This window comes from Ochotona curzoniae, unplaced genomic scaffold (assembly GCF_017591425.1).
Source record: "Ochotona curzoniae isolate NIBS_2020 unplaced genomic scaffold, NIBS_Ocur_1.0 contig_64, whole genome shotgun sequence".
Taxonomy (NCBI): Eukaryota; Metazoa; Chordata; class Mammalia; order Lagomorpha; family Ochotonidae; genus Ochotona; species Ochotona curzoniae.
The window spans coordinates 9,654,731-9,679,237 of record NW_024466502.1 but is presented as its reverse complement, the minus strand read 5'-3'; the positions used below and the strand labels follow the sequence as shown (position 1 = coordinate 9,679,237).

The 24,507-nt window shown below is 46.5% G+C and overlaps 1 protein-coding gene across 1 annotated transcript in view; it reads right to left on the bottom strand.

Annotated features, from left to right (window-relative positions):
• SLC15A1 (solute carrier family 15 member 1) overlaps positions 1 to 24,507 on the bottom strand; it is a 43,054-nt gene that overhangs the window by 10,254 nt on the left and 8,293 nt on the right. Inside the window, exons 2-15 of the mRNA XM_040991543.1 lie at positions 17,742 to 17,758; positions 17,327 to 17,408; positions 17,079 to 17,220; positions 16,549 to 16,668; positions 14,942 to 15,041; positions 14,651 to 14,741; positions 13,566 to 13,649; positions 11,553 to 11,635; positions 3,122 to 3,208; positions 2,497 to 2,586; positions 1,543 to 1,587; positions 1,404 to 1,436; positions 1,235 to 1,323; positions 715 to 796 (exon numbers count right to left, since the gene is read on the bottom strand). Of these exons, the coding sequence (XP_040847477.1) occupies positions 715 to 796; positions 1,235 to 1,323; positions 1,404 to 1,436; positions 1,543 to 1,587; positions 2,497 to 2,586; positions 3,122 to 3,208; positions 11,553 to 11,635; positions 13,566 to 13,649; positions 14,651 to 14,741; positions 14,942 to 15,041; positions 16,549 to 16,668; positions 17,079 to 17,220; positions 17,327 to 17,408; positions 17,742 to 17,758 (1,145 nt within the window). The remainder of the gene's footprint in view (positions 1 to 714; positions 797 to 1,234; positions 1,324 to 1,403; positions 1,437 to 1,542; positions 1,588 to 2,496; positions 2,587 to 3,121; positions 3,209 to 11,552; positions 11,636 to 13,565; positions 13,650 to 14,650; positions 14,742 to 14,941; positions 15,042 to 16,548; positions 16,669 to 17,078; positions 17,221 to 17,326; positions 17,409 to 17,741; positions 17,759 to 24,507) is intronic.

The following is a 24,507-nucleotide window of genomic DNA, read 5'->3' as shown; positions in this document are numbered from 1 at the left end:
GCCCCACGCTCGCCTCCTGCCCCACTCTCGCCTCCTGCCCCCATGCTCGCCTCCTGCCCCACTCTCACCTCCTGCCCCCATGCTCGCCTCCTGCCCCACTCTCGCCTCCTGCCCCACTCTCGCCTCCTGCCCCACGCTCGCCTCCTGCCCCACTCTCGCCTCCTGCCCCACGCTCGCCTCCTGCCCCACTCTTACCTCCTGCCACATTCTCAGCTCCTTCCTGACTTTCAGCTCCTATTCTGTTTCTAGGATCTGGTTTGGTCTCAGACTGGCAGCATTCGGAGTCTGACTTATCCCACTGCAGGTTCCACAGTGAACTAGCATGCGAGCAATGGAATTTAAACGCGTTTTCCCACTCCAAAAGACAAGTTGTGCCTTTCTAATCAATGTTAGTTTGTGAGTGATCTAACCCTTCATCACATTTCCCAGGAGTCCAAATGCAAAAGAACCAAGTTTCTAAACTGCACCCACATTGCAAGCATGGGGTTGTGATTGCAAGCTATTTATGGCACCTTGCTCTCCCAGGGAGGCCTACCCATTGCCCCTGTTCCCCATCACACCCGAGTGGCTGTTGGCAACATGGGAGCCTCTTGGTCTTTGGCTCACGCTGTCACAGGGGTGGCCTGGCCTTCGCTCTTCTCAGTGTCACAGAGAACTATACATGCTGCACCTGCACCCGCCCTGAGCCAACCCTGGAGGGACGGGGGAACTCACATCAATTTCCACCTGCACGATGGTAGCTGCCACAAAGGCCATGGAAGCCAGGAACATGCCCACTGTCATCTTCTTCAGGGAGCTGAGAGGGATGTGGGGAGAGCTCCATCAGTCTCCCCAGGGACTCATGCCTCCTGCCCCCGCCCCGACCAGAACCAGCTGCCTGCACACACACAGACGTGAAGGTGTCTCCAGCACTGAAACTCGACAAAGACGGAGGGGGCTGAGTGGAACGGAGCTTCATGTTTGCATTTGTGTATTTCATTTCTAGAAGCCACAGCTACCTTGGACGGCAGCTGACATCTATGTGTTCAAGCTTTTTCTCAGAGAGGCCTTTCTAGACGACCATGAACAGCACTTTTGTCTTGGCCCGTAAACATTCGTCCAGTATATTTCTTCCAACACTGCCCCTTCCTGCAGGTGGTGCTGTGTGCAGTCGAAGGCATGAACTCACTGGCAAAGCCCTAGGGGGTCAAGGGAGCAGCACCCCATCCCCAGCCCCGACCCACAGGTCACCTACGTGAATTTCAAACCGCATTTTGCAATCAGAGGGTACACCAAAGTATCCACGATGGGGACCAGGATAATAATCAGGATGGTGTTCACCGTCTGTGGATGGAGCAGAGGCCACATGACAATGTCTCCAAGGGACCTTGAGCTCAGAAAGCAACTTAAAGATTTCCCCCTACCTGCATCTGATCTGGCTGGATCTCAAGGGCTCCCTAGAACAGAAGCAAAGGAACCTGCTTAAAACAGGAAGAGGAGAAAAGGACTAAAAGCAGCTGGGAGAGACCCAGAAGGGAAAACACCCCAACCTCCCCAACTTACAATTTTCCCGTTCATGGTCGTTGCTTGCAGTGTCCATCTGGAACCCTATAAAACAAGAAAGCCTCCTCCATCATCCGGGAATGGGGGCTTCCCAGATTTACAAGTCAGTGGTGAGTCCTTCGCAATCAGGAATGAAGTCAGAAATGTCACGGGATTCAAATATCTCTCAAACCATCAGTCGCCCAGCTCCATTATAATACTGGGTTCAATGCCAGATTATGCAGTAGGTAAAAAGCAGCAACACGAGGTGAATGCTAGGTAGGAACAAACAAGTAGTGTTTCTCTGGCTCCTGGAGCACCAGACAGGACCAGGCACTCTCAGGGATGCGCAAGGCAACGCAAAACCCAACTGAGAACAGCTGCAAAGCACAACCGGGCCTGCCAGGGGACAGTGGTCTCCTGTCCCCTAAGGGACTGAGTGTCCGTGGGCTTCACCGTTTCCATACACTTGATACAGACCCGGCTGCCAGGCTAGGAGGGCCTGAAAGGGACTGTCTCAGAGAGAGTGATGGTTTGAAATGCGGGTAGCCCACTGCAGGCAGCCTATTTCAGGGTAAAGCTGAGCCAGGCAAGAGCTTGGGTCACTGCACATTTTCATGCAGATGAAGCCACCCTACCTGGTGGACATTCCCAGAGATTCACCACTGTCTGAGTCTGTAATATCCAACAGCTGTTGAGTGCTGGGGCTAGGTTCACTACAGGCTGGATACGGGTTCTGAGGACGCCCGCAAAGGGTTAAGAGTTACTACCAAGTCACCCAGCTACTCAGAGTTAACTAGCCCAAAGCATCAACACAAAAAATTTTGAAGTACTCTTGTAAGTTCAGTGTTATCCAGAAACCACATTAGTGACCATAAAGAGGAAGCTGGAAGAGACTGCTATGAGGAGCTTCATCCAGAGGAAGGCCTAGGACACAGTCCTCCCCATGTGTGCTTGCACGGTGTCTCCTGGTACCTGCTGATCGAACAAGGCCCAGAACATGGGCAGCGGGATGAACAGGAACAGAACCTTCGTCACCATCTTCACCTGCGTGATAAGGCGCTCCTGCAATTGGAATAACGGAGACCCACATCAGCCCCACTCCTGTCCCCCACAGCTTTCCATCCAGGGCCACGCTGGAGAGGACAGGCTACTACCAAGCATTTCTTAAAAAAAAGAAAAAAAAAAAACCCCAGATATTTCCAGGCTACTTAAAGCATGACTGGGAACATGTGTGTAAGAGGTAAAGGACTTGAGTTTCACTAAAGGTTAAGTAGCACTAAGTGCAAATCCCACTGTTGCCACCACTATCACCCAAACCATCTGTCTTCAACATTATAGGATCCCAATTACAGGTAAGCTAATCGCAGACTTTATGGAAATGATGAAAAGTTATGAGAAAGTTACACTGTTTCCCAGATAAATTAGACAAGTTGTTTACCAAGTTCTTTACAATTTCGAAAAAAACACACCCCCACACAGTGTATTTCACAAGCTAAGCCTGGCCAGGAGGCGACAGCTGTGCAGATAGGCTTGGCACTCTGCCATGAGATGTGGCAGGGCACCAAGTGTGGCGGCTGTGCCAGGAACAGTGACTTACATCGTATTTCTCCTTGGCCCAGTCCAGCCAGTGCTCCCTCTTTGGATACTGCTTACTGCGGTGCCGAAACCTGTTTTTGATGGCAAACTAAAGGAAGGAAGAACGACATTCACACAGAATCAACTGCTTCATCAGGAAAACATATTTCAATCAAATCACCTATCCTGGGAAAATGCATTTGGGAGAAAAACAAAATATAAAATGGTAAAAACTAACATCATGGGAACACCTGGAGGGTATAACTAAAGTTTTCACTTCTAGTCTCTACAAGCGATTGAGTTTGGGTAAACTGAGTCACCACCTTACTTTTTAAAAGATTTATTTTACTTTTTTAATTGGAAAGGCAGATACACAGAGAAGAGAGAAAGATCTTTGTTCGCTGGTTCACTCCCGATGGCTGCAACCGCCAGAGCTGAGCCAATCCAAGGGGACCAGGAGCGGCTTCCGGTTTTCCCACATTGGTGAAAGGTCACGAGGCTGTCCTTGACTGCTTTCCCAGGCCATAAGGAGGAAGCTGGATGGGAAATGGAGCAGCTTCATGGTGTTATAAATTTCCATTTTTCTTCCTGTTGTTGATTTTGTATTGCGATTTTTTCAGTTAAGAGGATGTATGGTGACTGTGTAATGGAGACTATCACGTCCAGATGTGAGGATGCAGTGCATCTCTACCTCCAGATCACAGCTGGAGTACTAATGAAACTCTCAGCTGTATCTTGACAATAGCACACTGGACTCTCTGCCATTGTCCATGCCCACAATGGTGAACATGCGACTGTTTATGAAGAGCTATGCTATAGTAATAATATAGGGGAATTTGGTGGGAGGAAGGGCTTGGGAGAGGGGACTTGGGAAATCCCAGGGCTTATGGAATTGTATCAGAGAATGATAATAATAATTTAAAAAGAAGTTGAAATAAAACAAAATTAAAACAAGCAAAAAAGAAAGGGGAGCAGCCAGGATATGAATCAGCGCCCATATGGGATCCCGGCACATGCAAGGTGAAGAGTTAGCCACTAGGCTACTGCTCCGAGCCCACTCTCTAGATTAATTAATTAATTAATTAATTTGTTTATTTTCTTTTTCTGTATAGACTGGGACTGCCCCCCAAACTCCCACCCCCGACAGATTTTCCCATCTGGTAATTCATAAGGAATCATAATTCCATCAGTCTTATTTAAGTGCACCCTGACATTGCTGGTACAGACAATGAAAGACAGTCCAGCATCCCATTGTCTACACATTTCCAGCAGTTTCATTGGGAATCCACCTTTAGTCTGGAAGCAGGGATACATGTTACATTGTATCCCCACATCTGGATATGACAGACCCCAGTACTCCACCACTATACATTTCCGCAATTGAGAAGCCATGAAACAAGGTCAACAACTGTTATGAGTCAGAACAACAGCCTCAACAACAACAACAACAAATTACAGCACCATGACAAAACATGCCACTGAGTAGCCAACACATGGGTGACAAAAAGGAAACACAAAAGTGTCTAGGAAAAAACTGATGCCACCGTGTAATCTGAGACCCAGTGATGAATTCAACAAGAGAAAAGAAAGTATTTGGAATAAATAAAACTGAAATAAAAAACATCAAAATATACGGGATGCAGGGAAAAAAAAGCAGTATGTATCGAATTATACAAGTTACACTTTCCATGTTGGTTTTCTTATATAAGAGAAAATATATGGTATTTGTTTGTTTGTTTTTGTGATTGACTCATTTCACCTAACTTAATGGTCTCTAGGTGGGACCACCTAGATATAAGTAGTATAACTTAATTCTTCTTAATAGCTGAATAATATTCCATGGAGTAGATGTACATTTTCTTTAACCACTCTACTTTGGATACACATCTGGATTGATTCCATGTCTTTGCTATTGTAGATTGTGCTTCTGCAAACACAGGATTACAGATCCCCTCCTCATGTGCAATTTCATTTCTACTGGGTATGTTTGTAGGAGTGGGATAGCTGGGTCATATGACAGATTTATTTGCAATTCTCTAAACACTCCCCATACTGATTTCCACAGTGGTTGTACTAGCCTGCACTGCCACCAGCACATCCATGCCAGCAGGTGTTGTTAGTTAAGTTCTGAAAGTAGGCCAGTCTAACTGGAGTTAGGTGGTACCTCAACGTGGTTTTCATTTATATCTCTCTGATGGTTAAGGAGCCTAAGCATCTTTTCATAAGTCTGTTAACCATTTGAATCTGTTCTTCTGAAAAATGTCTGTTCATTTCATTTGCCTAATTTGTTACTTTTTTTTTCCTGTCTCTGGGTTTCTGAATCTCTTTGTAAATCCTGGATATTAGTCCCCTATCACTTGCATAGTGTGCCAAAATTTTCTCCCATTCTGTTGGTTGCTTCTTCACTTTGTTAATTGTCTCTTTTGCTGTACAGAAGTGTTCTAGTTTGATGTAGTCCCGTTTGTTCATTTTGGCTTTGATTGCCTTTGCTTTTGGCATCTTTTCTAAGAAATCCTTCCCTGTTCCGAGATCTTGGAGTGTGCTTCCTATGTTTTCCTTTAATAGTTTAATGGTTTCTGGGTATAGATTTGGGTCCTTGATCCATTTATGCGGGGTCAGCCCCACAGATGCTTCTAGCACCCCGTTGTTGGAGGTGGTGGGCCTGCTGCCCACCACCCAGTCTCTCAGCATGTGAGAGACAGATGCGACAGGGGTTTCATCTAAGCAGTTCCAATTTATTTGGGAAATTCAGTTTCTTATATAGGGAAGTGAATAGCCTCAGGCCAGGAATCCCAGGAATTCCAGGAGGGGAGAACTAGGAGCCAATTGTTACCTACATGACTGTGGAAATCACCTCCCGTAGGCCAAGGGTAGGTGAGCAAAATGGCCCTGGGAAATCAGTCTTTCTTTAAAACAACTTGACCCCCCCCCACCCCCCCCACCCCCCGGTTCAAGCCTACACTCCCACCATTGGCCTCTACCGTTGGCCACCATCTTGTTCACCATGTGTTAACACAGTGACCTTGACTGTTAGACACCATCATATTGAATCAGTGACCCATTTGCCCTTTGAGGCCCACACATTTAGAGCTGATTTTCATATAATTTGACATTTGTGGGTCTTGCTTCTTAATTCTGCAAGCTGCTATCCAGTTGTTCCAACAGCATTTGTTGAACAGACCAGGATTTTTGCCTAGATTGTTTTCAGTTTTCTTGTCAAAGATTAGTCGACTATACATGTGTGGGCTCCCTTCTGGTGTTTCTATTCTGTTTCACTGATCTTCTTCTCTGTTTCTGTATCAGTACCAGATTGTTTTGATAACCAGTGCTCTGTAGTATGTCCTGAGGTCTAGAATTGTGATTCCTCCAGCTTGATTTCTATTTTTCAGGATAGCTTTGGCTATTCATGGTCTTTCGCGATTCCAGATGAACTTTTGTGTCATCTTTTCTGTTTCTGAAAAGAGTGTTGTTGGGATTTTGATTGGGATTGCATCGAATCTGAATAGTACTTTTGGAAATATGGTAATTTTGATTATGTTGGTCCTGCCAATCCAGGAACATGGTAAGCTTCTCCATTTTTCAAGGTCTTCTTCTATTTTCTTTTAAAATGTTTTATAGTTTTTGTCACAGAGGTCTTCTACATATTTAGTTAGCTTAATTCCCAGGTATTTAAGATTCCTCTCCTCTATTTTAAAGGGGACTGCACTTACAATTTCTTTCTCACCCATGTAATTATTTGTGTACACTAGTGCCATTGACTTGTGTTCATTAATTTTGTATTCTGCTACTCTGCCAAAGTCTTCTATGGGTTTCGATAGTCTTTTAACTGAGTCTTTTGGTTCTCCTATGTAGAGAATCATGTTGTCTGCAAATAGAGATACTTTCATTTCCTCTTTTCCAACTTGGATTCCTTTAATTCTTTTTTCTTGCCTAATAGCTCTGGCAAGGACTTCCAATACTACATTGAAGAGGAGTGGTGACAATGAACATCCCTGTCTAGTTCCAGATTTTAGTGGGAAGGCTTCCAATCTTTCTCCATTTAGTATAATGCTAGCATTAGGTTTTTCATAAATTGCTTTGTGTTGTAGAATGTTCCTTCTATGCCTATCTTGCTTAGGGTTTTCAGCATGAAGTAGTGTTGGATTTTATTAAATGCCTTCTCTGCATCTATTGAGAGGATTGTATGGTTTTTATTTTTCAATTTGCTGATGTGATGTATCACATTTATTGATTTGCAGATGTTGAACCATCCCTGCATGCCTGGAATTAATCCCATCTAGTCTGGGTGAATGATCTGCCTGATGTGTTGTTGGATCCTGTTGGCTAGTATTTTTAACGATCTTTGCATCTATGTTCATAAAGGATATCGATCTGTAGTTCTCCTTTTCTGCTGTTTCTCTAATTTTGGTATTAAGGTGATATTAGCTTCATAGAAAGACTTTGGAAGGATTGTCTCTCTATTGTTTGGAAAAGCTTGTGTGGGATTGGGGTAAGTTCCTCTTGAAATGTTTGGTAGAATTCAACAGTGAAGACATCTGGTCCAGGACTTTTCTTAGTTGGGAGAGCTTTAATTACTGATTCAATATCAGTGCATGTTTTTAGTCTATTTAGATTGTTAATTGCTTCTTGATTCAATTTTGGTGGATTGTATGTGTCCAAAAATCTATCCACCTCTTCTAAGTCTTCTGATTTGTTCACATACATTTGCTTCTAATAGTTCCTGATGATTCTTTGTATTTCCATGGTATCTGTTGTTATATCTCCTTTCTCATCTCTGATACTATTGATGTGTATTTTCTCCCTCCTTTTTTGATGATATGGGCTAATGGGAAGTCTATTTTGTTGATTTTCTCAAAGAACCAGCTCTTTGATTCATTGATCTTATGTACTGTTCTCTTGGACTCTATTTGGTTTATATCCTCCCTTATTTTGATAATTTCTTTTTTCCTACTAATCTTGGTACTGCTTTGGTGTTGTTTTTCTAGTTCCTTCAGCTGTAAGGTTACCTGATTTACTTGATGCTTTTTTAGTTTCTTGATACAAGCATTGATCAAAATATACCTTCTTCTTAGCACCGCCTTGATTGTGTCCCATAAGTTTTGATATGTTGTGTTGATGCCTTCATTTGTTTCAAGCAATCTTTTAATTTCCCCTTTGATTTCCTCTCTAACCCATTGCACATTTAGTAACATTTTATTCAGTCTCCATGTCTTTGCAATTCTTCCTTGGTGTTTTGACTTCTTGGTCTCTAGCTTCACTCCATGATGGTCTGAGAAGATGCTTGGTATGATTTCCACTTTTTTTAATTTGCTGAGGCTTGTTTTGTGGTCTATAAAATGGTCAATTATGGAGAAGATTTCATGTATTGATGAAAAAAGTGTATTCTCTGTCTGTAGGATGAAAGGTTCAATAGATGTCAACTAAGTCCATTTGCTCTAGAGTTTGGGTGAGATCTGTTGTTTCTTTGCTGAGTTTCTGGTTTTTTGATCTGTCCATTGATGTTAATGGGGTATTAAGGTCTCCCACTATGACTGTACTGGAGTCTGTTTCTCCCTTTAAACCCATTAATATTTGTTTCATGTAGCTAGATGCTTTGGCATTTAGCGCATATACCTTTATTGTGATGATCCCTTCTTGCTGAATGGATCCTTTTATCATTATTTGGTGTCCTTCTTCATCTCTTTTGATGTTCTTCACATCAAAGTTTATATCATCTGATATAAGAATGGCTACACTTGCACGTTTTTCCTTATCATTTGCTTGGAATATCTTTTTCCATCCTTTCACTTTCAATTTCCTCTGGTCTTTGTTGGTGAGACGTGAGACGTGTCTCTTGTAAGTAGCAGATAGCTGGTCTTGTTTTTTGATCCAGTCCTCTAATCTATGACATTTGACTGATGAGTTTAAGCTGTTCACATTCAGAGTTATTATGGATAAGGGGCAGTTTGGTCCTGTCTCCAGATTCTTTTTTTTTTTTTTTTAGCCACTAGACCACCACACCAGGCCCCAGATTCTTGAGAAGCAAGGTTAATATAAATATAATACAAGGGTTCAGCGCAGTAGCATAAAAAGCTAATCCTCCACTTGTGCTGGCATCGCAAATAGATACTGGGTTCAAGTCATAGCTTCTCCACTTTTGATCTAGCTCCCTGCTAATGCTCTAGGAAAGCAGCAAAAGATGGCCCAAGTGCTTGGGCCCCTCTGCACCTATGTGGGATACTCAGAAGAAGCTTCTGGCTCCCAGCTCAAATGGCTCAGCTCTGGCCATTGTGGACATTTAGGCAGTGAACCCTACAGATGGAAGATGTCTCTTTCTGTCTCTCTCTCCCTCTGTGTAACTCTAACTTTCTAGTAAAATAACGCAATCTTTGTGTAAAAAAAGAACTATAGCACAAGACACGCTTGCAATTTCAGTCTTCTTATAGCCATTTAAAAATAGAAAAACAATCAGGACTGCCTTGGTGGCACTGTAGGCTAGTCCACCTCTTGCAGTGCTGCCATTCCACATGAATACCCGTTTGTGTCCTGGCTGCTCCCCTTCTAATCCAGCTCCCTGCTCATGACCTCAGAAGACAGAACAGGATGACTCAAGTCCTTGTGCCCCGTACCTACATAGGAGATCTGGAGAAAGCTACAAGGCTCCTGGTTTTGACCAATTCAGCTCTGGCCACTGCAGCCATCTAAACGGTGAACAAGTGACTGGAAGATATCTCTGACTCTCCTATCTCTGTAAAAACATGCCTTTCCAATTATGAGGACTTTTATATTCTTTTTTCATGCCGAGTCTTTGACACATTATCCAGAAAGCATGTTATACTTATGATATAACTCAGTTGGAAAAAAAAGTGAGGCGGAGACAGACAGAAGAGTTCCCATATGTTTGTTCCCCAAATATCTGAAAACATGGCACCCCAGGCCAAAGCCAGGGTTTCTTGAAGGAGTGGCAAGGTCCAAACGCCACCCAAGGTACTCCTTAGTAGGAAATAGGGAATGGGGCTGGAGCTGGGAATTAAACCCAGGTACTCCCATAGGGGACTCAGCACCTGTCCCAAAGATCTCAGTCCAGTGCTAAACATCTGATTTTCTTCTTGTTTACATAAAGTTTGTGCCTAAAAACTAGATTCTTATACTCAGTTATTCCAAATGAGAGCTTTCCAAGAACTGAGTTGAGGATCAGTGTTTAAATTTAAGGATGAGAACCCACTACATGCAAAATCATGTAGGAGAAAATAAAAGTTATAGTTAAATGTAACACCAATCAGAAAAACATACTGGCCCATCTATGGTGAAATGAAAGGCTATGAAGATTCCTGGGTCCTGCTGTTTAGAAGTGACTTTCAGAGCAAGCAAATCGTGTTTACAGGAAGTGGCAGCAGAGGGGTCATCACAGCTGGGGTCATGCTTATGACCGAAAGGAAAGAACTCAAGGCTGATTTGGTCAAATTGGGCATTATGCTTCTTATGGCTATATAACAAAGTAATTTTTATAGAGTTTGAGCAAAATTGTCAGTTACTTATTAATGGGGAACTTGGGGTGACTCCCTCTTTGATTCAGTGGGACAGATTTAAAGTTACAGAGAAGGGGAAGAGTTTTACCTAAAGGAAGTTTTTTTCTCATAGGGAGAGAGTACATTTGTTTCATAAAGCAAATACATAACCCATGGTACTAAGCCAGCTCAAGAGACAGCAAGAGACCGATAGTTACATTATGGTTGCCTTAGCTTCCAAAAGGTTATTCAATTGGCTTCAAACAAGAGCCACATTCTCCCTGGTTATACTGTACAACACTGATGCTCACTAACATAGGAAAAACACACAAAGGAGAGTTTCATCTGATTCTGTTTCATAAATGTTCTTACTCTCACTTATTTTTGCTTATCAATGAACCTGCATGTATGCATGCCAGCTAGGTGCAGAGAAGAAAACAAACTCTGCACATTCCTATTGCCAAATATCCAATGAAAACCATACTTCTGCTGGCTGCTTAACAACAAAGATGGCACTGTATGTTGAGCGCTGCTTTCCTCTTTTTAGCAATGAAATAGATGCACATTTTTGCTGTTAAAAACATTACAGGCTATGTTTGGTGAAGCTGTGTTCATTTCTAAGGATCATTTTCTCAGCCTTAATTTCTGAAATTGGCATTACTGACCCCAAACATCTGAACGCTTCCGGTTCCTACTACACGAGGCTGGCCAAGCCCCAGTGCCACTTGGACTTGCTCTTCTTCTATCACTGGTCTTTGTAAACTCTGAGCCTTTTCCATTCTTCCTTCTTAGAATTCTGTTTGTATCTTTTCCCATTAAATGACTTTTATCAGAAACTTCAACTTATCAAAATGAAAGACACAAAATTTTGTTTAAAGCAAAGTCAAGACTTAATTTGCACTTTCATAAGGCGGTAGAAGGTTCTGGGATGATTCAATGTCATGAGAGAGTTACTGAGATACTCACGCCAATGCACTTGGCCACCTTACTGATGATGTTACCTTGTGGCTTCACCTTCTTGTACATCCTGCTGCCAATGACAAATACGACTAAATGGGGGAAAAGAAAATATGTCAACACGTTTGCTGCCCATGGCCTTGAGGGACATGCATTTGGGTTATGGCTTTGCTTCAGGAACAAGTGGATTACCTGTAGAATGAGTTTACCTACCTACCTCCCAATTCAGAAAGCACTTCCATGTCTAACACACACCGAGTCTCTGAGTGATAGTATATTGTGTCCTAAGACACAAATGCTTCCATGTCACACCAGCAACTCCCAGAACTGGGGGCGGCTCAGACACACTTAGCACTAATATTTAAGCACAGTGCCATCTCTATCCAAATGAACACAAGGAATAAATGCCTTCACATGAATGTGCTATTCCACAAAGACCATCCATATAGCTTTTATTTTCTGGCGGCAGTGGCAGGGGAAGTCTCCCTCCGCTTCTTAACACCCAGAAAGAAGAGAATCAACCTGTAGAAACCTTGACTTAACTCTTGACTTAACTATATGTGGTAGTCTGTCTGGGTTTTTTTTTTTTTTTTTTTTTTTTTTTTTTAGTCACTATGCTGAAAGGCAGTTGTGATCAATTACATCAACAATTAGGGATTTTACAAAAATGTTAGGAACAACCTTGAAAAAACACCAACCTTCCAGAGACCTTCTTAGCAAAAAGTGTGCTATGAAGATAGGAAACAGCAACAAACAACAACGGGCAATTCTGCAAGAGGCTCTAGAAACACAACCCCTATGGCAGGCATTCTGACCAATCATAATTTAATCATCTGAAGATGACAATGCATAGCTTGAAATGAATTTGCTCTTGTGATTTGACAAGCATGTGCTAGCTCTCCAAATATGTGCCTGTACCAAGGATGCCCTTTACAGCAACGAAAGAGACACCTGCTCGTATTCTTGCTCAGGGCAGGCCTGGGAGGAAAAGACAATCAGTAGACTGAATCTCCAACAATACTCCAACAATCTTTGAGCTTCTAGTTTAGTGAAGTTTAATGCAAGCACAGAAAACTCCAGAACTTGTTTATAGCATTCTCAATTCCTCCAAAAGAGAAAGTCCAATTTATGATATATGAATGACTTATATAGACCAAAAGCGAATTCATCGAGACTTTGTGAAGTGTTCTGTATCCAAACCAGAATTAGCGAGAAAGCATCAATGAGTCTTTTAAAGGATGGTAGCAAAATTTGAAGCTTCATAGGGGGAACAGCCACATTAAAAATTAGAGACTACCAATGTAGTACTTATAAGTGAAAGGACAAAGCTAAATTGCTAAAACATGGACAGAAGGGGTGGAAAGGGGTGGTAGTGGGAAGAATTGAAGAAACAAACCCAAACCAGAGCCAGTGATGTCATTGCCGGAGTGCAAAGCTGACAGCTATCCCAGCTGAGCAGGAGAAAAGGCCCTGAGGAGCGACCTGCTTCCTGCCTGTCATACTACCCCGAGGAGAAAACACCACGTCTTCTAGCAACCAATGCCAGGAACGCATGCACAAATGTAAGCTTGTACACATGTGTACCTTCTAGAGAGAGGGAATTCTAGTCAAAATATTAGGGATGAAGATATTGGACAATCAGGTGTTCATGGCACAACTGAACCAGGTTGTCATGTCCTCAAGCAGATCATAGATAAGCACATGTTGACAAGGACAGCTTTCACCCATGGGTTCAGGCTAATCTAGCAGCTTATCACCCTCGCTCCCAACTGCCTAAAGTATCAAATTCCTCAGTGTCCTATAAGTTGCTTTCTTATCTTTCAAGCCTTCTTTGGGATCCTATCCCTACTGACACAAGCTGCCCACTCAGAGTGCTCAGAGTCAGGGTGACATGTGGTGACAATTCTTCATGCTGCAGTCTGGTGTATCTTGTCTCATGAATCTTCAAAAATGAGGCACAGTAATTCAACCAGAGCCTGACCTGGTCATCAGCTCAAATTAATGTAACCGATTTCTACTTACTCAGGGAGACAGCCATGAGGATAGCAGGAATCCCAAAAGCCAGTGGGTAGCAAGCCTGTCGAACATGAATCCCACACTGTTGAACTGGGAAAAGAGCAAGATAAAACATTCATTCTGGCATTGGTCATGTGCAGAGAGCACCCCTCTCCAGCAGCCCTTCACTGCCTGCTTCCTGTTTTCACCTGACATCACAGACCTGTGCATTGGGTTTGAAGATGTTACTGGCGGCTGAGCAAAGCCGCACCGCAGCAGAGGGCAGAAGGTAGAGACAAGTTCTAACCTCAGCCCCTTAAATTCAAGCATGCCTGATACACAGGCCAGCAGAACCCAGAGGTGGCCAAGATCAGAGACCACAAGAAGAAAAAGGATGGCATTTTTATACAAAACAGCTTGTGATGGGGTTTAGCTGTCATCTTCAAAATACTCTATGCAGAAATACACGTATCTGCCAAAAATATATTATTTCATCATTAATCAAAGTGTGGACACCACAGTTTTGTTCATGCGTGCCTACTAACTCCAGATGCTCCATTCATGTGGGAGTCCACCCCATCACCACAGCCGCGGTGGACACAAACATCTGTTGGTGTCAGACACATGGTCTCATTCCCATCTTGGGGCATTTCTTTCAGAAACACTTGAGATGAAGGAGAAGAAGCAAATCCCAAAGGCTTCCCCCAATATATTCTTCCTAAATCCCCAAAACTTCAATGGGCAGCAAAGCCTGACAGCTGAGACATCAAGCACAGCCCACCCCACACCTGCCCAGAGAGCTTCCTTTCACTGGTATCGCTCACCTTGAATCAGGACTTCGCAGACAGAATGAATGAAGGAGACCGACGCCTATGCTAAAAGCTGATGACAGTGACTCTTCAAGACAAGGGATGGAATGAGTTGGAAAAGGAGGGAAAGCTGGAAAGAAAAGAAGCTTGCCTTCTGGACTTCAGTGTCCATCTCAACCTGTGTCTGGTGGCTAAAGTAAAGAGAACAGAGGGAGAAGACAAAGCAAGAACAATGTCTTTTGGCCTGACTGCTTTCCTCACCATTGAACAGAGATAAACAGAACCCTTCCAGGCATTGCTCACCTCGGACCATGGGGGTGATGATGGTGGACAGCAAACTTCCAGCATTAATGGCCAAGTAAAAGATGGAAAAAAACCGGTTTCTTTGCTTCTCCTGTCATGGGATGATAGAGATGGTTAACTGTTCGGTCACGGAGCTGACAGGCCAACGCACCCCCAACTCAGGTTAGCTAGGAGTTTCCTCCCAGGCACATTTGACAGGACTCCGACAGGGAATGGACTTGATAGTCCACAGCCTGTGGTTCTTGCATGTGCACTTAGGAGCGTGGTCCCCAGGCAGGTCACTGCTCTTACCTGGTTCTCCTCAAACTGATCGCCACCGAAGGCTGACACACAGGGCTTGATGCCGCCCGTGCCGAATGCTATCAGGAGCAGGCCGATCAAGCACACCGCCCTAGAGGGACACGCGCATTTAGGGCTTCTGGCAGCAGAGGTCTTCTCTACCCAGGTCCTTCAGAGGGACTCAACCCTTTACAGGAGTGAGAGCTCAGGGCACATGGGAGCTCATGGGCCTTCAAATTCCTCCCACTCTCTAATTATTTGCTATCTAGAAAATGAAAACAGCTGGAAAGTGGAACTTAGATTCATGCATAGATTTCTTATCTCCTTATCATCAGCCAGGCTGTGCTCCAGGGGCTTCACCTGGCCTAAAGGACAGCAGTGGTGTGGCTGCTGCTCCCACAGGTGTGACAGTGGAGGCCCCAAGGTGAAGGAACTGTTGTGAGTGGCCACGATAATGAAGGCTCACAGGCGGGATATGAGGCTGGCCTGGGCTCTGAAATCCAAGTTCTAGAAGTGGTGTAACCGGTTAGGAGACTGAGGCGCGGAGCAGACAACCCGGGCCCGTCCTGTGGCTGTGGAAGAGCTGGGGGAGGGGACAGAGCAGCCTGTGCACAGGGAACTGAGCTGTGGAGCAGAATGACAGCTGGGCACCCGTCTGGCCACCATCCCAGCCATGGACAGCCAAGCCAGACACACGCGGATGTAGATACCATCATGATTCCCCATGTTATTTCCTAGCACGTGAGGTGCTTTATGCATGGATCCATGGACTGCGGCATGGAAACAGGGAACAAAAAGATGTTTACAAGTAGTCCACATAGGGTCTGATGCAATGGCTCAATGGTTAAATTTTCACCTTGCAAGCACTGGGGTCCCATATGGGTGCCAGTTCTTGTTCCGGATGCTTTACTTCCCACCCAGCTCCCGGTTAATGGCCCGAGAAAGCAGTAGAGGAAGGCCCAAAGCCTTGGGACCCTGCACCTGCGTGGGAGACCTGGAGGAGGCTCTGGGCTCCTGGCTTTGGATCAGCTCAGCTCTGGCTGTTGCAGCCATTTGAGAAGTGAATCATCAGACAGAAGATTTTTGTCCCTGTCTTTCCTTCTCTCTGTAGTTCTGATCTCCTTTCCAATAAAAAAAAAATTAAATAAATCTAAAAAAACAGAATAACTTCACATGTTGTCTGCTCGGCAGGGTTATGGGAAAGAGGGGAGGAACCCAGAGGAGAGACTGGCTGTCAGTCACACTGAACCCAGGAAGAGATGAGGGGAGGGACTGCCAAAGGAGCAGCAGCATGTCGGAGGTCAGGGGGTCAGAGGTCAACGTTAACCAGGGGGTTAACGTTCCAGTTTCAATGCAAATTGGGTCCTAAAACATCAAGATGGATGACAACACCTGCCTCCCGACTGCACCTGTGTGGAAGTGGTGACTGGAGACACACAGGTCCCAGGGTATACTGCTTCCCAACAACCAACAGGGGGCAGCTGACCACAGACCCCACCCCTAGACCACCAGCTGCTGCTGAGGGTGGAAAAGCCTCCTCTCACTTGGGGTGAAATTCAAGGGGAAAGAGGAAGCCAGGAGGGCTGGGGAAAGGCTCAGCGGCAGGACCACCCACTCACACATGCGCAGCAATGTTGTCAGGGGTCCCGTCGTGGTTGTTGTCTGTGAGTTCATTGATGGAGCTGATAGAGGTGATTACTTGTCCAATGGTGTAGACAACAGACAGCCACACAATTGTCCTGTGTTTGGAAGGGGTAAGAGACCGCGAGTGAGCCCCACATTCCCCTCCCCGACACACCTTCTCCTTTCAGTCATAACCTGTGGGAGCCCAGTCCTGGACAGGCCCAAGTGAGGCTGACACCTCCTCCCTAAGAGCTTAGGGCAGTTTCAACCAGAAGGACAAGACTCACTGTCTCCATTCTTTGTGAAAACTCCAGGTGTCTGTTCTACCTAACCTTGGAAATTGTCCCAACAAGAAGAGTCACTTATCTTGTGACAATATTTGGCTGTTGGTTATTTTTGCAGAGCTCACTGGGGATGGGGAATACGCTTGCTACAGTCATGACACTGATTCCTTTGGCCTGGAAGAGCCTCCATTTTTCTGTTAAGTGCTGAGAAACTTGGCAACAATAACAAGGCAACCACTCACTTGAATTTGCCGAGCCATGAGTCAGCAATAATGGCTCCAAGGATTGGAGTCAGGTAGCAGAGGGCGACAAAGGTGTGGTAGATGACCGTGGACAGGTTGTCGTTCCAGCCGATGAAGTTTCTGAAGTACAGAATCAGGAGTGCTTTTTGCAGAGGGCAGGGGGAGGGGGAACAGAGTTATGACTGGCCATGGTGCCCACCTTCTGTCTCCCCTCCCACCCCCACACAGGCCAAGGGTGGTGCAAATACCTCTCATGCCATAGTAGGAGAACCTTTCACAAAACTCATTGACCACAATGAAGAAGATGCTCAAGGGGTATCCGAAGCAACTCTGTCAAAAGGGAGCAGCAGAGTCAACATTTGACCCTCGCTTGTCTTGGGTCACAAAGCTGGTAACAGCGTCGAGGGGGAGGCGGGTAGCTGATATCTATTTAGCCACTCATCAGCAATTGCAAAATGCCCATCATTCCACAGAGAACAAGGATTTGCTGCTGGTCTGGGAAGCACTTAGCGCAGCATCAGCACCTCCCAGGTGCTGGCAGCAAAGTACCCACTGGTCCAAAGTACCCACTGGGATGAGGCACAGGTATGAGCATGTGGGAATATAACAGACTGTAAACTTGACAGAAATGAAGACGCATGGTGAAGGGAAACGGATGCTCACCTTGGACTTGGATGTTCCTGAAAGAAAAGTAAAGTATCCATGTTAAGGTTGAGTCATTCCAGTATCGCTTGCTGTGTGCAAACTCACACCCTCTGCTAGTGTCGGCAGCCAGCAGCATGACCACCAACCACGGAAGCGTGCTCCAGCCCCCTCCAGCCCCCTCCAAGCCAGAGTCTAGCCTCCCAATGTAAGAAGCTCCCGGGAGCAATTCTCGGCCAGGGCTTCAGAGAAGGAGGCCAAAGCCACTTCCTCCTTCAAACACCTCAAAGGCAGCCAGACACTATGACCTCCCCAGGTCACTGGGCTTTTGACAAACAAAGTGCTTGTGGGGGTGCCTGACACACTAGCAAGGATTCACCCCTTCCCTCCCCTGGCCCCTGGACTGGCCTTCCCTCCCAGCTCTTCTCCCCAGAGGGGTCCTGCAACAGCCAAGTGGGGAAACTTGGCAACAACAAGTCTGTAACACACGCGGCTGCAGCCACCTCCCACACCTGCTCCTTTCAAAGCACCTCTCCAGGCGTAGCACCCAAAGCCATCTCTAGCCTTCCTCCATGAGCAAGGTGCAATTATGGCACGTTCCTATCTTTGTCCCCTTTCTAGACGAAACGTCTTCCGCGGAAGAATTGTGTGCTACCTGTCACGGCAGCATCTCCACGTCCCAACATCTGTGTACAGTACCACTAGTAGAAGGGCAAGGAGACACAGCATGAGTCCAGTGGGCTCTGCTGTCTACCTCTGGGCAATGCCCTTTCATGCCCATCCTCCCATCAGCTCTGGCTTTCAACAAGCACTGACCCTGAGGCCAACACACTGCCCTGTGCTCTGCCTGTTCCCATGGGGAATCCGTCCCCTCCCACTCTCAGCCCCTGGTGATCTCAGAGTTCTTCCTTGCCAGGGCTCCTGGGCATGTTCTGCCTCCCTTGAGCATCAGGAACCTGACAGCAGTTGTCTCGAATGTGAGCATGCTTCAGGGTGACCAGAGGGCTTGGGAGCGAGCACAGATCCCTGGGCCCCACTCCCAGAGCTGCCGACGCTGGACATTTGAATTTGCATTTCCAACAAGTTCCCTGTGGCTGTTGAAGCTGCTGCTAGTCTAGGCAGCAAGCTTTGAGAACCACTGCACTGGAGAATTAGAATAATCCGTAAATCCCAGTAAGTTAGTCACATGTTGCTCACTGCAGCGGAGACAACTATTTGCAAAGCAGCCCAGGGGAGCCAACGCTGACTTCTCTGCATCCCAGGGTCCCACGGTCATGACCACTCCTGCTTGTCCAGGGGCCACACCGGCTGCATTGTTTTGGTTGATGGGTCTCCATTAGGAAGCTGTGCCCGCAAGCCTGGACAAGAAGTAAATGCAGAGATCAGGTGGCACGCCCAAGTCTCTACCTCGGCTCCCTGTCTGCATCCCTTACCCTGTTCCCTCTTTTCCTATTTGTCACCTAGTGTTTTCATTATGTGCACATCTAGGGCTCCGCCCCACAACACAGAAAGCCACACAATGTTACGACAGATACTCGCTGTCTGAGCCAGACTCTGCTCCTCCCACTGCATTCACACTCTGCGTGAGCAGGTGCTGTCCTGCCTGGTCCTTGTCACACAGGCCTGGGGACATTTCTGCCTCTCAGCAGGTGACCTTGCATGTTTGCCCACTTGGAAGTGTTTTAGATATTGTTTGCTTCCTTGTCCTAAGGAGCAAAGGAAGCTGTCCTGGTCTCTTAGGACCCCCGTTGCCAGCTCCTCCTGTTATTCAGATTCTGGGTGAAGATACCTGAATTCTTATGCGTGGTTTCTCCCCAGGTAGACTTCCTCACATGAAGGGGCAGGACATGGCAAATGAGGGCAAAGACCCACAACTAACTTAGCTCTGCCATCTGCCAGCTGTGACACGGACAAACATATCTTTCTTCCAAAAAGCCCGAAAACCCACAAGATGCCCCCTGCACCCCCAAGCCCAGCTTCCTCCAAGAAGGGCTGCAATGGGTCACATGAACGCTGTCTGGAGCTGGACAAGTCTGAGTGGGGAGAGACCCCACCGTCTCAGAACCATGAGCTCCCTGCCTGTGCTGGCCGTGCAGTGCCAACTACATGTTTGCTGAGTGTCCACCAGATCAATTGCATCAGGCACTGAGTACAAGGTTCAGTTCTCAGCTTCTACTCCCTTCTGCCCCTCTCCAAGCCCAGGTGAACTCTTTCAGCCCCACACAGCTGGCATGACCATGTACTTCAGCCATGTCTTCAGGTCCTGCTGCCCTGGTAACCACTGTGTTTGGCCAAAGCAGAGCCCTGGGGAGAGCAGGGGGCAGTGTGGGAAAAACAGGGTCTTTGTTTTGCTGGTGCCCTCCCTGACCGAGCCATCTGATTCCTAAGTAGTAGCCAAAGCTCCTTGTTGGCTGACCCTGACTATGGGAGTCTCTCTCTCTCTCTCGACCCCCTTTATTCTGCAGTAACAGCGAAGCCTCTCTCTGATTCCCACCCCAACTCTGGTCTGAACAAACTCTCCTTTGCAGAGGGCCCCATGCTTGCTGGCAGGGAGTGGGAGGCTGAGCACCCATTGCAGATGCTCACCAGCACCAACTGGGATGAATTCCTGTTGCAAGAGAAATAGAAAGGACCCACCAGGTGCACTGGGTTTTTTAAAGCTGGGTGCCAAATGATGCTGTTGGTACAGCTTGAACATCCCTGGTCCAAAGTGCCCAGGGCTGAATATGTTTCAGATCTCAGGGCTTTGAGATTTGGGGATATCTGCAGAACTGAAAATCCAAAATCCTAAAATGCTTTGAAACCCTCCATTTGTTACCAGCCTGCTTCAAAAGAACATGGAGATGCTTATCCTGAAAGATACATGGGGTTACCAATCTCTTGCACCAAGGTAAACCTTCCTTGTAATGACCTTTGGACACCACAAGTAACAGTCTTGCAAAATGACAGTTTCCCACACACTTTTGGTAGTCCCCTCGTATCAGTCAAAGCCCTGTCCCCTGGCAGTGGTGTGTCCCAGACTGGAGAACGTGGCAGTGCCATGGGATGCCCTGCCTGAGATGAGACGCTGGGGCCTTGCTTGGCCTCACACACACCAAGTAAGGATTGAGGTCCACATTGATCTCATGGTATAGTAGCTTGGGAAAAGCAGGTATGAGGGCAGAAAACCAGCCACCACCAGGGTGTCCTGGGCTTCCCTGTAACCATGCCCTCCTGCCCTCCTCAGCACTATGGTTGACAGTCAGCCACGTCATCTTTCTAGGCTGACTGCCGACATTTGCCTGCTGTGGCTGGCATCTAAATGATGATTGCTCAGGTTTCATTTGCTTCAAACACAAATGAGGTCAGAGACCTAACTCAGAACTGAATTTCAATAGTCACAAGTGTCTAGGCCCTGACACAGTTATGCTGCTAGCCAGTGTCCTGATTGCAAATATAATCGGCATGTCTGAGTGACTGGATGTCCCAGCATTACTCTAGGGTCACCTGGATTTAACTGCTGATCAATCAAGCCTAGCTTTGGATTCACATCTTGCCATCTAGCAAGCCTAGCCAGGGCCCTTACATTTGATCACTCACAGAATGGTGTTCTGGTTTTTTGTTGTTTAGTATTTTAATTCTTTATTTGAAAGGTAGAGTGACATGGGGAGGAGAGGGGAAAACAAAGAGGATGTCCATCTGCTGGGTCACTTCCCAAATGGACACAAAGTGACCTGGAGCCCCATCTGGGTCTCTATCTGGATTCTTGGGCCATCTTGTGCTACTTTGCCATGTCCATTAAACTGGACCAGAAGCAAAGCAGAAGGGGGTCAGTACTGTAGTAAAGTCAGCTCCTACAGCACCAGCGTCCCATAGGGACACCGGTTCGAGTCCCGACTGCTCCATTTCCAATCCATCACCCCACTAGCAACCTGGGAAAAGTAGCAAAATGACCCATGTGTTTGGGCCCCTGCTGCCCACATGGGAGATCTACATGAAACTCCTGGCTTCAGCCTGGCTCAGACTGGCCATTGCAGCCACATGGGGAATGAACCAGAGGACGGAAAATTTCTTTCTCTCTGTCCCTCTCTGTAACTCTGACATTCAAAACAAAACAGTGGAGCATGGGACTCGAACTGGGCACCTTGCAGAATGTTGGTAACTCAAGTGGCAGTTTCAGTCACTATCCCACAGTGCATGCCCCTCCTACTGTTATCCCAAGCTGAGCAGTGGGTTTTTTTTCTTTCAGTTAAATAATTTAACAGTAGATGTATTTTATACATGTCTATGATTATTGACTTGGGGTATCAATGGCAGGGTACACAGGGAGAACAGGAAAACACAAGAGACTACATTTAATGAAATCTCACTAATTTCATATGGATACAACGCATGTTTCATATTTTGAATCAATTAGGGATGGAAACTCAAAATTTTATTTTCTTATGATATAGAAATTAATAGTCATGAGCTGGCATTGAGATGTAGCTAAAGAGCTGCAACCAAAGACACTAGAATCCCATATGGACACTCCACATTAGATCCAGTGCCCTATTAATGGCCTGAAAAGACAGTGGAGAATGGCCTAAGTGATTGGCCCCTGCCACACAGCTAGGAGACCCATGGAAGCTCCTGGTTCTAGGCTTGGGTCTGGCTGTTGCAGCCATCTTTGGTAAACAAAGGTCTCTTTCTGTCTCCATCATTCCCTGTAACTCATTCAAATAAACAAATCTTTTTTTAAACAGCCACCCATCACTTAATGAGGCTACATTGCATGAGATACTTCCGTTGGGGGATTCTGTTATCACATGGACATCACACAATCCCACAACCCTAAACAGGATGACAGGCTGCCCACCCCTCGAGGCTGTGTGACAATCTAGTGGGACCACATGAGCTATGCGATCCTCCTGCTGTGATGCCCTCAGCAACATAGGGGTGGGGAAGAGCGAGAATATGTAACACATGCCCAGGATGTGCACTTCTAAAGTTGAAAGGAAGGAGGCATTTCTCTGAGGTCTAAGAGAGATTGCTCTCACCTTCCCAGATGCAGGTCTTACTTGGGAAAATGTCATTTTTGTTCTTTTTTCCCCTAAGCTTTATTTTTTCCTCCCCGAGGCTTGCAGCCCCTGTTTTCTCATTGGATCCTGCAGAACCTAGCCTGGGTGCTTAGTGCATCCCTCCCAAAGACTCCAGACCCTTCCCTGCTCAGCATGCCTGGTGGCCATGGTGCTCAGAGGAGGGCTGCCCTCAAGCAAAGCAGAAAGCGAATGGGACTGACAAAGTAGATCTCCGCAGTGTCCTGCGGCAAGGAGGGGCCTCCAGACATAGCCTGGCCAAGCGGTTTTGGGTAAAGGAGAGAACCTCCTTCCCATTGCCTGTATCCACAGTCAAGAGGTTGAATCTGGGCATGGCTTGGGCACAGAACTTGTTATATGGGCTGCCATTTCCCCAACTAGGGCTGCTGCCAGCCCCAGTGCAAGTTAGTTAAGACAGAGCCAAATGCAGACTGTCATTTCCTGTGGTGCCACAGGTTGGCTCCAAAGTGATGCTAACAAAGTGACATGCTGGGGGCGGGCACTGGCAGGTGGTGAGACACCTGCCCAGCCATCACCTCGTCCACTCTTCATGTCTGTTCTCCTGGTTCCACCTCATCACCCATCCCTACCCCGTCTGCCTCCACACTATCATTCAAGCAGCTGCCGTCGTCCCCACAGCACGGCCAGTGGCATGGGAGTCCTTGCAGAAGGAAGAAAGTCAACACAGCCCTGAGAGCTCGAAGACGCTGGCGAAAGGCGAGGACGTGGGTGCTAAGGAGAGGGTGGGGCCTTTTTACACGACTTTGGGCTGAAGTCACTGTCCTGGGGACCTCACCTCTGTGCAAACAGACCACCACGGGAAGGCTCGTCCTGTGCTCCAGAATATGAGAGGAGGGGAGGTCTGAGAGGAGCTTTGTCACTGCCACTGGGGTCCCACCCAGCATCTAAAAGAGAAAACAGAACATCCCTGCCCGACGGGTCCCTCCCACCTCCTTTTGCTGCCATTAGCCCCATGGGCCTGGTGGCATCCCCTCTGTTGAGTGAGGCATATTCTCCCTGAATCTTTCTCATCTAATCAGGCCATGTAGTGCTGGGTGCAAGGCTCCTACCACCCATGACACCAACATCCCATTAACAGAGCACCAGTTCAAGTCCTGGCTGCTTCACTTTTGATCCAACTCCCAGCTAATGCACCTGGGAAAACATTAGGAGGATGACTGAAGGATTTCTACCCCTGCCACCCACAGAGGAGACCCAAGTGGAGCTCCAGGCTCTCGTCCTGGGCCAGGCCAAGAACCAGTGATTATGGGCACTTGGAGAGTAAAACCAGCATATGCAGGACCTTCCTCTACATGTTGCCTTGCAAATAAATAAATAAACAAACATTTTAAAAATATAACTACTCCAGGCCCAGCACAACAGTATAGTGGCTAAAGTCCTCACCTTGCATGTGCTAGGATCCCATATGGGCACCATTTGAATGCTAGCTGCCCCATTTCCCATCTAGCTCCCTGCTTATGGCCTGGGAAAGCAGTTGAGGATGGCCCAAAGCCTCGGGACCCTGCACCATGTGGGAGACCTGGAAGAAGCTCCTGGCTCTGGCTCCTGGCTTCGGGCTGGCTCAGCTCTGGCTGTTGCAGCCACTTGGGGAATGAACCAGTGGACAGAAGATCTTTCTGTCTCTCCTTCCCTCTGTAAATTTTCATATAATACATATAAAACTTCTTCACCCTTATTTAGTGTTGCTCAGGTATGGGGTGAGAGCAGGC